This window comes from Canis lupus, chromosome 32, assembly GCF_003254725.2.
Source record: "Canis lupus dingo isolate Sandy chromosome 32, ASM325472v2, whole genome shotgun sequence".
In the NCBI taxonomy this organism is placed as follows: Eukaryota; Metazoa; Chordata; class Mammalia; order Carnivora; family Canidae; genus Canis; species Canis lupus.
Window position 1 is genome coordinate 11919314 of NC_064274.1, and position 16040 is coordinate 11935353.

At 37.8% G+C, this 16040-nt stretch overlaps 1 protein-coding gene across 8 annotated transcripts in view; it reads left to right on the forward strand.

Moving 5' to 3' along the window:
- The window catches only part of HERC3 (HECT and RLD domain containing E3 ubiquitin protein ligase 3), a 115571-nt gene that overhangs the window by 42220 nt on the left and 57311 nt on the right, over positions 1-16040 (forward strand). For all 8 annotated transcript variants that reach the window (XR_007407714.1, XM_049104822.1, XM_049104824.1 and 5 more), the window contains 6 exons: positions 7324-7483; positions 11402-11478; positions 12489-12710; positions 13678-13769; positions 14738-14868; positions 15635-15795. Coding sequence is in view for 7 of the 8 variants with exons in the window: in XM_049104822.1 (XP_048960779.1) it covers positions 7324-7483; positions 11402-11478; positions 12489-12710; positions 13678-13769; positions 14738-14868; positions 15635-15795 (843 nt within the window). In the remaining variant the exon portion in view is untranslated. The remainder of the gene's footprint in view (positions 1-7323; positions 7484-11401; positions 11479-12488; positions 12711-13677; positions 13770-14737; positions 14869-15634; positions 15796-16040) is intronic.

The window sequence follows — 16040 nt, forward strand, 5'->3', positions numbered from 1 at the left end:
GAGGCAGGTACAGCTATGGAAGTGCGGTGTATAGGCTAGAGGGCAACAAAGGAGCCCCAGGAAACCTGAAAATTTTGAGCAGGTTTCATAGATTTCAGGGGAAGAGGAGCTTGAGACAGCAACTGCATATATAATCATCTATGAAATCCTGGGCTCACACCTGAGCTGTGTACAGTGTGTGTGTATCTTATCCTATTTAGCACATAGATCACCACCCGTGTTCCCAACTGGCCACTATGTGGTACACGCAGAGCACAAATTTGAATGGCACTGCATAAACTTTGAAAACTAAAACACAATTTTCAACGTTCTCCAGAAGATTTAAATAAGACCCCAGAGTCTTATAATACTCAACATGTTTATGGTACTATCCCAAATCACTCAACACATGAAAACCAGAAAAGGGCCACCTACTCAGATAAGTGTCTGCCTTTGGCTCAGGTCATGATTCCAGGGTCCTTGGACTGAGCCCCACATTAGGCTCCCTGCTCAGCGAGGAGTCTGCTTCTCCCTCTCCCTCTGCCCCTTCCCATGTTCCTGCTCGCTGTCTCCTCCTCTCCTCCCCTCTCAAATAAGTAAAAATAAAATGTTCAAAACAAAACAGGAAAACTCAACTAATGTGATGATAAGGGACAATCAGTAGATGCCAGTGCTGGAATGACATAGGTGTTGGCATTATTTGATAAAGACTTTCAAGTAGTTATTATACAAATGTTCCAACCACCTGGCTCAAATTCTTGTGAACTAAATGGAAAAATGAAATTTTCTGCAAAGAAATAGATAATATAAAGAACCAATAAGATAGCCAAAATGAAAAAGTCTTTGGATGGCCTCAATAGCAGAATGGAGGGGACAGAGGAAGGAGTCCATGAAATTGAAGATAGGACAGTAGAAATTCCCCAGTCTGAATAACAGCAGAATGAGGGAGAAAGTTAAACAGGATTCCAGGGACCTGGGAGACTAGGACAAAAGAACTGATGTTAATGTCATGGGAATCCCAGCAGGAGAGGAGAAAGAATGTGGTGCTGAAAATGATAATGGCTGACAAATTTCTAAATTTGGCAAAAGACATAAACAGATTCAGTAAGTGCAATAAACTCAAGATAAACTGAAAGAAATCCACACCCAGAAGATCATCATCAAACTTCTGAAAATTAAAAGCAAAGAAAATACTTGAAAACAACTGGGGGGAAAATACATATTACCTGTAGGGGAATAGTCATTCAAATTGTTATGGATTTCACCCCAGAAACTATGGAGGCCATAAGCACGGCATTTTTAAAGTGCTGCAAGAAAAATAAGTCAACCCAGAATTCTGTATCCAGCAAAAAACACTCCCTACAAATCAGTGTAAAACAAAGGCATTTTCGGATGAAGGAAAAGTCAGAAAATCCATAGCCAGCAGACCTGTACTGAACAGTTGTTAAAGGAAGTTATTTCGACAGAAGGGAAATGATACCAGAAGGAATATTGGAACATGAGGAATGAGTAAAGAGCAACAGAAATAGTAGATAATATATGGGTAAATGTAATAAACTATTCTCTCCTTGATTTACTGATTGTGAAAATTATAACATTACGATGGAGTTTTCAATGTGCACAGATGTACTATTTAAGACTGCCGTAGCTTGGCTGGGTAGAATAAAGGAACCTATATAGTGGTAGAGTTTCTACATTTTACTTGAAATAGTATTGATTCTAAGTAGGCTCTGAAAAGATAATTATTTATATTGTAATCCTTAGAGCAATTACTTGGGTCTTGGGTAATTATACAAAGAGTTATAGTAAAAACCCCACAATGAATTAAAATAGAATACTAGAAAGTATTTTAAAAATGTAAACAAAGGCCAGAATGAAAAGAAAGAGCAATGAAAAACAGAGGGAACAAACAAAACAAATAATAAAAAGGTAAAAAATCCAAACATATCAATGATTTTATTAAATACAGTCGAAACAAAACAATCAAAATATAGAACTTATACTAGATTTTAAAAAATAACCCAACCATATACTATACATAAGAAATTGACTTTGAAAATAATTTAGGAAGTTTAAAATACTCTTGGCATTTACTTCAGAGAAATGGAAACTTATTCTCACACAGTAACCTATACACAAATGTTTATGGCATCTCCGTAAAACTGGAAATAGTGCTTTGTGGTACATCCATAATATGATGGAGTACTACTTGCTAATAGAAAGGAACACACTATGAGACACTTGCTACAACCTGGATAAGTCTTCCAGGCATTATATTGAGTGAAAGAATTCAGTCTTGAAAGATATTATAGGATTCCATTATGTGACAGTATTGAAAATATAAAACTATAGTGCTAGAAAACAGATCAGTGGTTGCCAGGAGTTAGGGAGGGAGGAGAGTATGTAACTAAGGGACAGCTCACAGAACTTATTTTTGGAATGATGGAACTGTCCCATATCTTCTGTGTGACATGTCCTTACATTCATAGACGTGTACATAATAAAAGATCAGTTTTACTGTACAGTAAATTAAAACATTTGTTTTTGAAAAACAGACTCTGGTTTGAGTCTCTTGACTCAGAAATGACATAATTCCTCTTGTGGAGATAACTCTTATTGCGGGGGATCACTTTAAATGTGAGTTGTATTATAGAGTTGAGACTCCACTAAGCATAGCCTAGACTCCCCCTCCCCCAAATGTTTAGATGAGAATAATTAAGAAAGTAGTTGGAATATGGCTTAGGACAGACAATACAGATACAGAAGCAAGCAATGGAGAGAGAGCATAGTCATGTTGTGGGAAGACAGCGGACTCCAGGAAGAGAGTCAGGCAGTAGGAAGTACTCTTTTTGGGATCTGCAGGAGAATTTGGATTATATTCTATTTTGAGTGGTTTGCTGAGATAGTGTTTACTTCCACCATCCCAGATTTTCAGGAAAAGTCAGCTGTATCTCTCAGGCTGGGTTGATAGTACTGAGGGAACACTGCCAGGGGAGAGCAGAATGTAGCAGAAAGAGGTAGCATGTGCACTAGGGTGAGTTCAAGGGGAACAGGAACCAGGGTTGAGTGAATGGGAGGACTTACTTAAAATTCACAGGATTAAAAAAAAAAAAAGAATTCACAGGATGGCAGGGCAAAATTTCTCACAGGATGGCCCTTTGTTTTCTACTATTAAAGAAAAATGTAATCTTAGAGTAGATAATTTGGGGAAACTAAGAAAGGAGATATTTCAGTAATGAGAATTTATTGGCTTTTATCATACCAACTGCTGTCATTTAATTTATTATAGTTTTATTAAAAGTTTAGTGGCAACTATTGATCACTAATTTTGTATATTCTGTATACTTTCCACCTAACTGCAAACTATTGAATATATTTCTCACCTGAACAATGAGGAAAAAGCGTCCATTTCCCATTTTCCATATCTTCATTGTTACTTTTACCAGTTTAATATCTATCTAATCTTTTTCCATGACAGGAAATATTACAGCCTAGTGGGTATAATGGGCTCTGAAGTCAGAAGGACTTGGAATCCAGTTCTAGCTGGAATCTAGAGCTTCACTCATTAGCTGTGAATCTTGGCCAAATTACATGTTTTCTGAGCTGGGACTTATTATAACCCTGCCTCACAGAGTTGTTGCCGGATTAAGGAAGTGTTGGCATCATGCGTCTATCCCCTAGGCTCATATCATCCTTTGCTGTGACCACCCTTTGATGGTTTAATGCCCAATTCACCATTAACTTGAAAATACATTAAAAATTATGATGGGCTCAAAAACCAAGTAGAAATAATCATAATATTATAAGTCCAGTTGAACTGCTGACTTGTTCTTTTTTTTTTTTTTTTTTTTTTTTACTGCTGACTTGTTCTAAGCAACACTCCACATTTGTCACTGTTCTGCCCTATTACCTTGGTTCACTCAGAGTCAAGAATATTGCTAAAGATGTTAAAGACTTTAAAGGGTTGCTATGAGAGGATCAGAGAGAAAATACACTTTTAGCCTCAAAAAATGCCAAATAGTTTTTCAGTGTGTTTAATTATTTTAATGTGTGGGTTGAAGTTCTGTCATGATCTGCAAAATATAGCATAAAGTCTTGACAAAATGAACCAGAGAGATTGCATGTGAAAATGTGCACTGCAGCCTGAATGCTCCCAACTGGAGCAAGGGAGTGTTCAGTGAGAGGTGTGAATGAAGCATTCATTCCCATGTTGGCCTGACCTAGGGAGTGAATTCTAGAAGAGGGATTATAATTTCACTGTAACAGATCCTCAGTCTGAATCAGATGAGCTTAGTTTTCTGGATAGAAGATATAAAATACGTTGGACTTTGTATACATAGGACAGTCACTGATTTGATTCTTCACAAATTTTTGTATTACTTATTGAATGTTGCCTTTGGGGCTGTAGCTTTTGTTTTGGCAGTGGTGGTTTGACGTCTGTTTTGATGGCTAATATGGATAGGAGTTGGTTTGTCTTGGGTTTGGCCAGGTTGGGAGTAAATGGTATTTGGAATTTAGACATGCCCTTTTGAGGCTGTTCAGCTGTGATAAACAAGAGGAATGCTACTGATGGGTTTTGAGGCAAGAAAATAGTGGCCGATCAGGTAGAGAGTGAGTGTCCTGTCAGACAGTGGAGAAACTTATTAATGTCATGTTAGGCTGAATGCTAACATCCGCACAGGAAAGGCTAATAGTTGGCATAGGAAGTCAGGTATTAGGGGCTAGACCTCAGTCATGGCCAAGGTGTCAGGCCAGGTACCCAGGCCCAGGAGGACATAAAGCTGCCCAAATCCTGGAACTGTGGTAAAGGTGGTTATTTGGGCAGAGGAATAGAGTCCGAATTAACCGAGGTACTTTGGTAGGAGTTTGTTATCTTATTCCAAAATAAAGACTGTACTGTTTGTAGTGCATGAGGCAAAGCTGAGTTGGGATATAGGGTCTAATAATGAATAGAGGTTAAAGAAGTTGGGCAATGGGAGCTACAGGAGTTAAAGCATCTTTCAGGAGATTTCACGGATGTGAGCATATTTTCAGTTGCTTAATTTTAAAAAAAGCTTTTGTTTCCAAGTAATATATTTACACAAATTATGTTTAGGTCAAACAGTGGCTGCCTGCCTCTCTTGTGTCCACCCTGGAGTCTTACTAGCAGAGACCATTTCTGTCAACAATTTTAGCTCGTTCGTTCTTTCTTTCTTTCTTTCTTTCTTTCTTTCTTTCTTTCTTTCTTTCTTTCTTTCTTTCTTTCTTTCTTTCTTTTAATATTTACCTTTTCTAAATGACATGCTTATAATGCTGTTTCTTCATTTTTTTTTTCCCCTAGTATTGTACCTAATGTAGAGCCACTAGGGAAGATTAGCATTCCTTTATATTCCCCACCCACTCTTTCTTCTTCCTCACCTCTAGATATACTCCTTTCCCAAATAGTTGATTGTTTAAATCAATGGACAATTAAATTTTTGATTATGTAAATTATATTTATTTGGTTATTATGGTTCTGTGTTCAGTGATTGCTATTGTTGCCTATAAAACACTTTATGTGTTTCCTGGAGTTAATTGTATCTTTTTGTTTGTTTTTATCCTTTGCATAGCAATCTCTGTATTATCTGACAGAACTGTAAACTCATAACAATATAAAACTCATTAGACTATATTTAACTTTTTCACCTTGAAGACATTGCTTCAATTTTCCTTCATGTGCCTACTACATAATAGCAGTTTTAGAAATGTTTTTTACCTCTTCGTATGTAAGCTTTCTGTTTCCTGAATCCTGTATCTTCCTTTCTTTTGGAGGCATTATCTTAATGGTAACTTTCTGAGAGAGACAGCATTGGAGGTAAATATTTTGAGAGCCTTACATGCCTGAAAATTATTCCTTTTCCCCCTCATCTCACATTTGATTCATATTTGGTTAGGTATAGAATTGGAAGTCATTTTCCTTCAGAATTGGGTAGACATTGCTCTGTCATCTTCATATTGCTTCTGAGAAATCTGATACCATTCTGATGCTTGTTCTAGTGTATATAAACTGCTTCCCTTTCTAGAAACTTTAGTCTTTTTTCACATTCTAAAAATTTAAGACGAAGTGCTCTGAAGTAGGTCTTTGCAAATATCTTCTCTTGTTCTGTAGGTTACCTTTTAGTTTTGTTTTCTGTTTCCTTCATTATACAGAAGCTTTTTATTTTGATTAAGTCCCAATAGTTCATTTGTTTCCTCTGCTTCAGGAGATGTATCTAGTAAGAAGTTGCCCTGGCCAAGGTCAAAGAAGTTGCTGCATATGTTCTCTTCTAGAATTTTGATGGTTTCCTGTCTCAAATTTAGGTCTTTTACCCATTTTGAATTTATTCTTGTGTATGATATATATAAGAAAGTGGTCCAGTTTCATTCTTTTGCATGTCACTGTCCAGTTTTCCCAACACCATTTGTTGAAGAGACTGTCTTTTTTTCTATTGGATAGTCTTTCTTGCTTTGTTAAAGATAGTTGACCGTATAGTTGTGGGAATTTCTTCAATTCTGATTTCCTGTCCTGCTTTTGAAAGTTTTTTTCCTTTAAATTTATGCTGCCGTATTTTTATTTGCTAAGATGATTTTGTTCCTCAAACATTTGAATGGTCCTTGTCTTCTATTTCTCTAATAACTTTCTTTTTCTGCTTCCAGCAAGATCTTTATCTTCAGATTCATTTTCTGTTTATTTTGCTCTTTTTCTTTCATGGTAGTATTTTCCTCATATGTGATAATCCTTGGCCAACCTTTTATATTTAAGAGTGTGGTTCTAAAATGTGAGCAGAGCTATGTGTGGGCAAAGCTTGTTAACTAACAGGAAGCTGGACTTTTCATTGGGGGACTCACAGATGTGGGATCTTCTCTTTTGGCCTTTTTTTTCCTCAGAGAAATCTTCCTTTTTCTTGGCTAGATGTGTATGAGGCTGTGTTCTGGAACTGTGGGAAGAAAGGTATTTTCTGGGTTAGGGCAGGCGGGCTCTGGGAAGGGAGTCTTGTTCCCAGGCAGAATTTTACTCAGTCCCACTGCTTAAGTAATATGCCTCATTCCCATTCATATTTTGGGCCTCTTTTGTTCAATATCTCCAAGTAGTAAGCCTTCAGGCATCTCCCTGGAGAGAAGCACCAGTGAGATGAGGGAACATTTGTGATGTATGTGCTGCTACAGGCAAATATGCTACCCAGTGAGGCTGGGATCTAAATTGATAGCTTTAAGAAATGTATACAATTTTAATCTCTATGAATATATAGATTTCGTGGTCCTAGGTGTATAATTCTGTGTATGAAAATTTTGTGTGATTCCTGTTTCTAGGCTGTACATTTTCCTCCTTGATTTGGTCTCTTTCAGAGCAAATTGGAGCTTTGGCAGACCAGCACATTGTCCATGTGGCATGTGGCGAGTCACATAGTCTGGCCCTCAGTGACCGGGGTCAGCTGTTTTCTTGGGGTGCTGGGAGTGATGGTCAACTAGGACTCATGACTACTGAGGATTCGGTGGCAGTGCCCAGGTAAGAATGTCACAGACAGGAATCGGAGTTTTCAGATGTCAGTTTTATAAATACTATCTCCTGCTGTTGCTTTGTTAGACTCTGTGTTGGTTCTGCCTATTTTTTTTTTTTTTTTTTTGTGCCACACTAGTGTGCCTTATACTTTATAGCACTTGTCACAAAAATTGTAATTATTTATAGAAGTGTCTATCTCCAGGTAAAAACTGTGAGGTGTTCAGGAATTGCACTTTATTCTAGTAACCTAGTTGTTAGCATGGTGTTTGACATTCAATAAATGTTTGAATAAAAAAAGCATATTTTCCCTTGCTGGACTTACTATCCTTTCACTTAAAATTATAAGCCTAAATCAATTACTCATTTAAAAACTCTACAGTAGAATCAAAAGGTTGACCCATTACTCTAATAATAGCCATTTATAAGCATTATTTTACATATGGTTTAAAATAAGGTTTTTAAATTTATTTATTTTTATTTTTTATTTTTTTAAAGATTTTATTTATTTATTCATGAGAGACAGAGAGAGAGAGAGGGGCAGAGACATAGGCAGGAGGAGAAGCAGGCTCCATACAGGGAGCCTGACATGGGACTTGATCCCCGGTCTCCAGGATCACGACCTGGGCTGAAGGTGGCACTAAACCGCTAAGCCACCCAGGCTGCCCTAAAATAAGTTTTTTTTTTTTTTTTTTTTACACAGAAATACCAATACAGTGGTTTTGAGTCTTTTAAATATTTACTTAATTTCTGACTTTTAGATAATTTAATTATCTAACAGATGCTTCACCCACTAAACATCAAAAATAATGAAGTTACTTTGAGGTGGACTTCTTAGGGTGGAGTCTCAGTTTGTAGAGGATTCTTGGTGATCAAAGAGGCCCCTAGTTTATTTCCTTCACTTAATTCTTGTTCTTTTATAATTATAAACATATATAACTTGTTATATACATATAACATAAACCTTGTACTGTCATAGTTGTCATAGTCTCTATAACTGTGTATTTAATGACTATTTGTCATACAATACTGGGAACTTTTGATGACATGAGACCTGGATTATTCATTTTGTATCACCATTGTTAAGAATGTCCAGAACATTTATTGCTTATTTATTGTTTAAATAATAAATTTAAACCTCTCCTCCCCGTCCAATTATTGTCCCCTTTAAAGGACAAAATACTCTTCTTCCTCTTCCTTTTTTTGCTCCTCTTAGATTTTTGTCACTTTAATCAAAAGCTGTTTTAAGGAAAAGAGGAACATGGAAGTATGAGTGATTTGAATTATTTCCTGATTTAGAACAAGTAGTATCTTGGATTCATTTTTCAAAAAATTAGTTGAATCTTTGGGAAGAAAAAAGGGTGCTATATATGTTTTAATGAAATTATGTAAATATTAAGGACAAGATTTATAACATAAATGATAAAAATATTTCAGTTGAACAGAGAGTTCATTTCTAAAAACAAAGTAATTTGTGTTATAGTAATTTAATTTTCATTAGTTATGTCTGGATTATGGATGATTTCTGAGGCTTTGGTTTGTGTATGATTTTATAACTTAATTGAAGTAAATTTCTTAATTCATACCTTTGTATTGTGGAAATTAACATAGCTTTGAAGTCAAACAGCTCTCACATTCTAATACTGGTTCTATTATTAATTAGGTAAGTGGCTTTGGGCAAATTGTTTAACTTATCTAAACCTTGATTTCTTATCTTAAAAGTGGAGTTATGTATCTTTACGAAGTTATTGGGAGGAGATAAGGAGATGCATGGGTAAAACACATTGTATGTTATACCTTTATATATATATATATCTCCTCTCCACTTCAAGGCTGTAATTTTCCTATTGTTTTTTTGACCTGCTTCCTTTCTGTAACTGATGAAGGTTGTGACAAAGGTAATGGCTGACTCATAAAGAGAGAATTGTGGGGAATTTGAGTAGAAACTGGCCAGGAAAAAAAGGGCTGTTACTACATAAAATTTCTGAAACATTGGTCCCCTAGGCAGTAATGCATTTTCCAATTTAAAAAAATAGTGGGGTTCTACAAACTATTGATACATGTAACAACTTGGATGAATGTCCAGGGAGTTATTCTGAGATGGAAAAAAAAAAAAAAAAGCCAACTCCAAAAGAGTACCTACTATATGATTTGATTTATATGACATTCTTGAAATGACAGAATTTTAGAAATGGAGCATAGATTAGTGGTTGTGAGGGGCTACGGATAGGGGGAGGGCAGTCATGGTTGAATCCTTATGGTATTGCAGCTGTTCAGTATCTTGACTGTGGTGGTAGATACATGAACCTACACAGGTGATAAAATTAATACACAGAATTGAGTACAGATAAAACTGGGGAAGTACAAATAAAATTTGTAAATTGTATTAATGTTAGTATCCTGGTTATAATTTTTACTATAGTTTCACAAAATGTCACCACTGGGGGAAACTGGACAAAGTATGCAAAGGCTATTTTGTATTATTTCTTACAAGTGCATGTGAATCTGTAGTTACGTCAATAAAAAACAGTTGTATTCTTTTTGGTACATATGCATATTGGGACTCTGTTTTATAAGCTTTGCGTATCTGAGAAAATAAAACATTTACAAAAGCAGTATCTACTTGTCACCCTAAATAATCTCTTTCTCCGCCAGTGGGCATCTATCTTCTAAGATGCTCCTCTCCTGAGAGTGTGTCCATCTGACTGCTTTGTTCCCATGGCATGGACTTAATGAAGAGGATCGGGGCAACTTGCAAGCTGTTGTAATAGAGAGCAGGAGATATTCCCAGGTGCCCAGTTCTGTGGGGCAGCACCAAGCACGTTGTGTGGATTTTTTTCATTCATTTTTTACTACAGCTATGTGAAATAAGTACTGTTCTTGTCCCTGTCTTTCATAGGAGCAATCAGAGGAGTAAGATTTGAAAAGTACTTCTATGATCTTCCTCTTTCCCATTCTAGGGAATTTGGGTTTTGTCCTTTAAAAAAAAAATTCTGATAAAAAAATTTGTGGTAAAGTACACCTCACATAAAATTTTGCATCTTAACCATTTTTAAGCATATAGTTCAGTAGTGTTAAGTGCCTTACCATAGTTGTGTAAACAATCTCCAAAAATTACAAAGATTTATCTTGCAAAAATTAAAGTCTGTACCCGTTAAATAACAACTCCCCATTTCTCCTCTCCCAGCCACTGGCAAGCAGCATCAGACTTGATGTGTATGAATTTGACTATTCTGGATATCTCTTAAGTGCACTCATAAAGTGATTTGCCTTTTTGCTACTGGAGAGAGGCAGAGACCTAGGCAGAGGGAGAAGCAGGCTCCATGCAGGAAGCCTGATGTGGGACTTGATCCCAGGACTCTTGGATCATGCCCTGAACCAAAGGCAGGCACTGAGCCTCTGAGCCATCCAGGCATCCCTTCCATTTGTCTGTTGATGGACACTTGCATTGCTTCTACCTTTTGGCTATTGTGAATAATGGTGTTCTGAATGTGGGTGTACAGATATTTCTTTGGGATTGTGCCTTCAATTCTTATAGATCTATACCCAGAAGTAGGATTGCTGGATCATGGCATTACCCTCATTTTGAGAGCCATATAGAAGGCAGCCACATTCCTAGGGATCTCTCTTCTATAGCTTATTCTGTTTGCTCTTCAGTTGGAGATGACAGGTGGAATTAACAGAGTGTGGCAGTGAGTTTAAGTGCAGAAGTGTTTTTTTAATTTTGGTTTTTTTTAAACAATAACTGCCTAAGAGGTAGGAAGGTAGGAAGTTAGTGAAAGACCTAATAGAATTATATCATGTAAGATTATATATTTTATTTTTAAAAAGTCTTTTAGGAAAGATGTTATTTATTACAACTGTTGGGAATATTTCTGATTACTGTTTGTGAATACCTTCTTAAGAAGAAAGCCTTTTCTGTTTTAGGTTAATACAAAAGCTGAACCAGCAGACGATATTACAAGTTTCCTGTGGCAACTGGCATTGCTTGGCTCTTGCAGCTGGTAATGTAGCATTGAAATATATGCTAATGTTATGTTGATTTGGGAACTATTTCTCTTTGCCTTGTATGTGATGTTATCTAACTGGACACCTTTAACTAACTGGTTAGCGTCTACACACTCCTGTTGGACAGTGGCGTTTCTTGGGCAGCCTTTGTGTAGCTCATATATTCCTTGGGCTGTGGATGATGAAGAAGGTGGTCATTGTTGCTCCCTCAGGAGAGAATGAGTAGGAGGAAGAACTGCTCTTAAACATATGGAAGATTGTTTTTTCTTAGCTATAGTCACTCAGGCTCCCAAATAAAGGGAAAAAAAAAAGGAGTCAGGGAAACCAAAGCCAGCAAATCCATATTAGATTTGCTATCCATATTAGAATAAATTTGAAGGGAAGTCTGTACCAACATGTCATGCTTGATGCTCTGTGGGATAGTCCAGGTTGAATCTAGACCTTATGAGCCCTGGGTTTCATGAACTTGGTGTGGTTAGAAATAGTTCAGCTCTTCTAGTGGATCTAAGCCTGGAGTTTGGCCCATTCGAAACTGATTCTTTTTTTTTAAGATTTTATTTTATTTATTCATGAGAGAGGGACACAGAGGGAGGCAGTGATATAGGCAGAAGGAGAACTCCTCTCATGGAGCCCAATGCAGGACTGGATCCCAGGACCGTGGGATCACGCCCTGAGCGGAAGGCAGATGCTCATCTGCTGAGCCACCCAGGCGTTCCTCAAAACTGAATTGTCTTAAACATTTCATTTTTTCTTATCTTTGTATAAATATTAATAGCCTTTGAAGGGCAATAAGACTCAGTTTCTCTGTTCTAAGGACAAGTGAGTATTTTGGTTTTGGCAGTCTTAATGGTATCTCTGTCCCTTGCTCTCAGGAGGTTTTGGTATGTTGAATCAGAGCAACTAACAGATAATTCTACTGGATGACTCTGTTGTTCTAATGAGTTTCTTTTTGTGAATGGAATTTGTATCATGTCTGGTAATACCAGTTATCCTGTTTTTATTTCAGATGGTCAGTTCTTCACATGGGGAAAGAACAGCCATGGACAGCTGGGTCTGGGAAAGGAATACCCCTCCCAAGCCAGCCCGCAGAGGGTGAGGTCCCTGGAGGGCATCCCCCTGGCTCAGGTGGCTGCAGGAGGAGCCCACAGCTTTGCCCTGTCTCTCTCAGGAGCAGTTTTTGGCTGGGGGATGAATAATGCAGGGCAGCTAGGGCTCAGTGATGAAGAAGGTAAGCAGACACTTTATACGTACCTCTTTAGCTTCAAAAGCATGTTCATTTGTTTAACACATGCTTCTTGAGAATCTATGTGCTGGCCCCATGTTAGGTTGTAAGGGTGCAGTAGTGAACAAAACCGATAATACTGTTGGCTTAGTGGAGATTGCATGCTAGTGGGTGGAAATATAGTATGTCAGATGGTTTGAGAGGAGAGTTTCCTGTTTTATATAAGGTTTCCAGAGAAGGCCTTTTGATAAGACATTTGAGTGGAGCCGTGTAGGAGGTCAGGTTAGAAAAAGAGGACATGTAGCTATGTGGACCAAGAATGTTTCAGTCAAAGGGAACAGGGTGTATAGAGTCTCGAATGTGGAAAGCTTGGCGGTGTATTCAAGAGTGGGATGAGAGAGGGTGAGAGTAGCAGAGCTGGAGGTCAGGGAGGTAATATAGGCCTGATGATGTAGGGACATGTAAGGCAAAAGTAAGATGGTGGCTTCCCTCAGTGAAAGGGGAAAGCACTGAATGTTTTTAGGAGAAGAGTGATCTAATTTAACTTAGCACAGCTAGCTATGCTAGCTGAAAGGAGGCTGGAAGACCAGTTTGGAGGCAGTGAGAATAAAGTGGGATTTGAATATACTTTGACCGTGGGACTAATTTGTTGGTTTTGCTCATTGTTGGGTGTATGGTTGAAATAGAGGAAAAGTGGAAAGATAAAGTTGCCATTTATGGAATGTGGGAAACTGTGGGGGGGGGGTGTGGGGGTGTGGAGAGTGGACAGAGTTGGGGAGTGTGGGGAAACAATGAGATAGGTTTTGGATGTATTAAAAATGAGATGTCTGTTAGACATTCAAATGGATGTGCAGGCAGGAAGCTGAGTCTGAGTCAGGAATCCAAGGGGACCCAAAATTCATGCTAAGAGAGTTGTGTATGTTTCATCTCAAAGACAAATGGTAGTGACATTCTGATTTTTCTCTTATTTAAGATCGAGAGTCTCCCTGCCACGTGAAACTCTTACGAACGCAAAAAGTCGTCTATATTAGTTGTGGAGAAGAACATACAGCGGTACTCACAAAAGTAAGGGACTCAGTGTTTTGGTTGGTTCTGTGATGCTTTGGTGTTGGAGATGGCATAGAAGATTATTATTGCTTATTTTTGATAGTATCTTTTAGAGTAGTGATGGTTTAAATATATAAATATTCAATATAGATAACCTTAAAATATAGTATATAGCAACATTCTGTGTTCCTTTAAAACAAATGTGTGAAAAATACAGAACAATGTATTTAATGTTTTAAAATTTTCAGCCTAATTTTTCTAAAACTGTCATGTAGGGAATGAAAATGTATTTTTATGTTGAACAAATACTGTTATAGATTTTCTTTAATAAAATTCCTTAGCATTTGTTAACGTATGGCTATTTAAAAAGTAGCTAACTTGCCAAGGAGCTTGTGGAGCATTTAATTTATTATATCTGAATGACTGTGCAAAATCGTCTCACTTCACCTGTCTCTGTTCCTCCTTATTTTGTTTTGCTTCCTAGTATATCATTGTACTTCTAAACAATTTTCAAAATTTACAGATGACACATGTTCCCTTGAGTAGTATTGTCTTTATTTCATAAAGATGTAGTCTTAATTTCCTTAAAATATTTATTTATTTATTTATTTATTTATTTATTTATTTATTTATTTATTTATGAGAGAGAGAGAGAGAGCATGAGAGAGCACAAGAGGGAGAAGGAAAAGCAGATTCCCCACTGAGCTGGGAGCCTGATATGGCTCCATCCCAGGACCCTGGGATCATGACCTGAGCTGAAGACAGATGCTTATGTAACTGAGCCACTCAGGTGCCCCTTAATTTCCTTTTTAAATTATTTTTCTATTTAATGAACAATCTAAAGAAGTCATTTTGGTGAAGGATCAAGTGAGTGTAGTGTTCTTACACAGACTGTTGTGATATGAATCTTGTGTACAGAGGCTTTTAGAGGAGAGTACTCAAACTTAGAGATAAAATGCAGTTGTGTGATGTTTGTCCCTTTTTAGAGTGGAGGTGTGTTTACCTTTGGTGCGGGTTCTTGTGGGCAACTTGGCCATGATTCCATGAATGATGAGGTTAATCCAAGAAGAGTTCTGGAGCTGATGGGCAGTGAAGTAACGCAGATTGCTTGTGGCAGGTGAGTGCTTAGAAGACCTTCCAACTGTCTGTTAAGACCTAGAAATGAATCTTGTCTTTGTAGTGACAGAGCATGTAGTTAAACCTAACACTGGCATTTTTTAAAAAAGATTTTTACTTAGAGAGAACATGAGCCAAGGGGGAGGGGCAGAGGGAAAAGCAGATTCCCCATTGGCCAAGGAACCTGACCTGGGGCTCCATCCCAGGACCCTGGGATCATGGCCTGAGCTGAAGGCAGACACTTAATTGACTGAGCCACCCAGGTGTCCCTCCAACCACCAGCATTTTAAGAGATCTTAACTGTATACACAGCTATAGTGAAAGTTTGGAGCAAGTCCAACCTAGGCAGAGTGCGGCAAGGATGGGTTTTAGATGAGTAGAGCAAGATGGGGACATTAGGCTTCTTTTGGGATAAAGATTAGCAGAATGGGAAGACATGAAGAAAGGAAAGTGAGAGAGCCTCAAAGAACTTCTTGGAAATTTTGCCCAGTCTATCCTGCTTCTTCCTTGTCATCTCAGAGGCCTAATGCAGCAGGCCATTCAGCCTTTTCCAAGTCTTGCCATCCTCGTCATTGCCTAGCGTCTCAGAGGATGATATTACAGAGAGCTTACTACTGCAAAAACAGTTACAAGTGTAAATGTGGGGTGGTATTTCTGGGGGGCATCCATAGGGATTGCTGTGCTCACATGTTGGGGTTAAAAGACAGTCTGAGTGCATATCCCTATCAGTAGAAACTGTGCTGATAAGTTGATTTATTTTTCCCTAGACAACACACCCTAGCCTTCGTGCCTTCTTCTGGACTCATCTATGCATTTGGTTGTGGAGCGAAAGGTCAATTAGGAACGGGACACACTTGTAATGTTAAGTGCCCATCCCCTGTGAAAGGCTACTGGGCCGCTCATAGTGGCCAGCTTTCTGCCAGAGCTGGTAAGAGTGATTTTCCTTGGAATATCATGGTATTTTAAGTGACAAAAGAATGACTTAGCACATACCTATTTTTTACCTTGGAGTCTTATGGAGGAAATGAGTATGAGATCTTTTCTTTTAACATTGATCAACATTTATTTGAGTAGTTACTATGTATGAGGCTCTATAATTGAGATCCTGGAGATCTCAACTGAGATGAAGCAAAAAATGTTACTTTGGCGCTAAGGACCTTGCTAGTGGTGTAT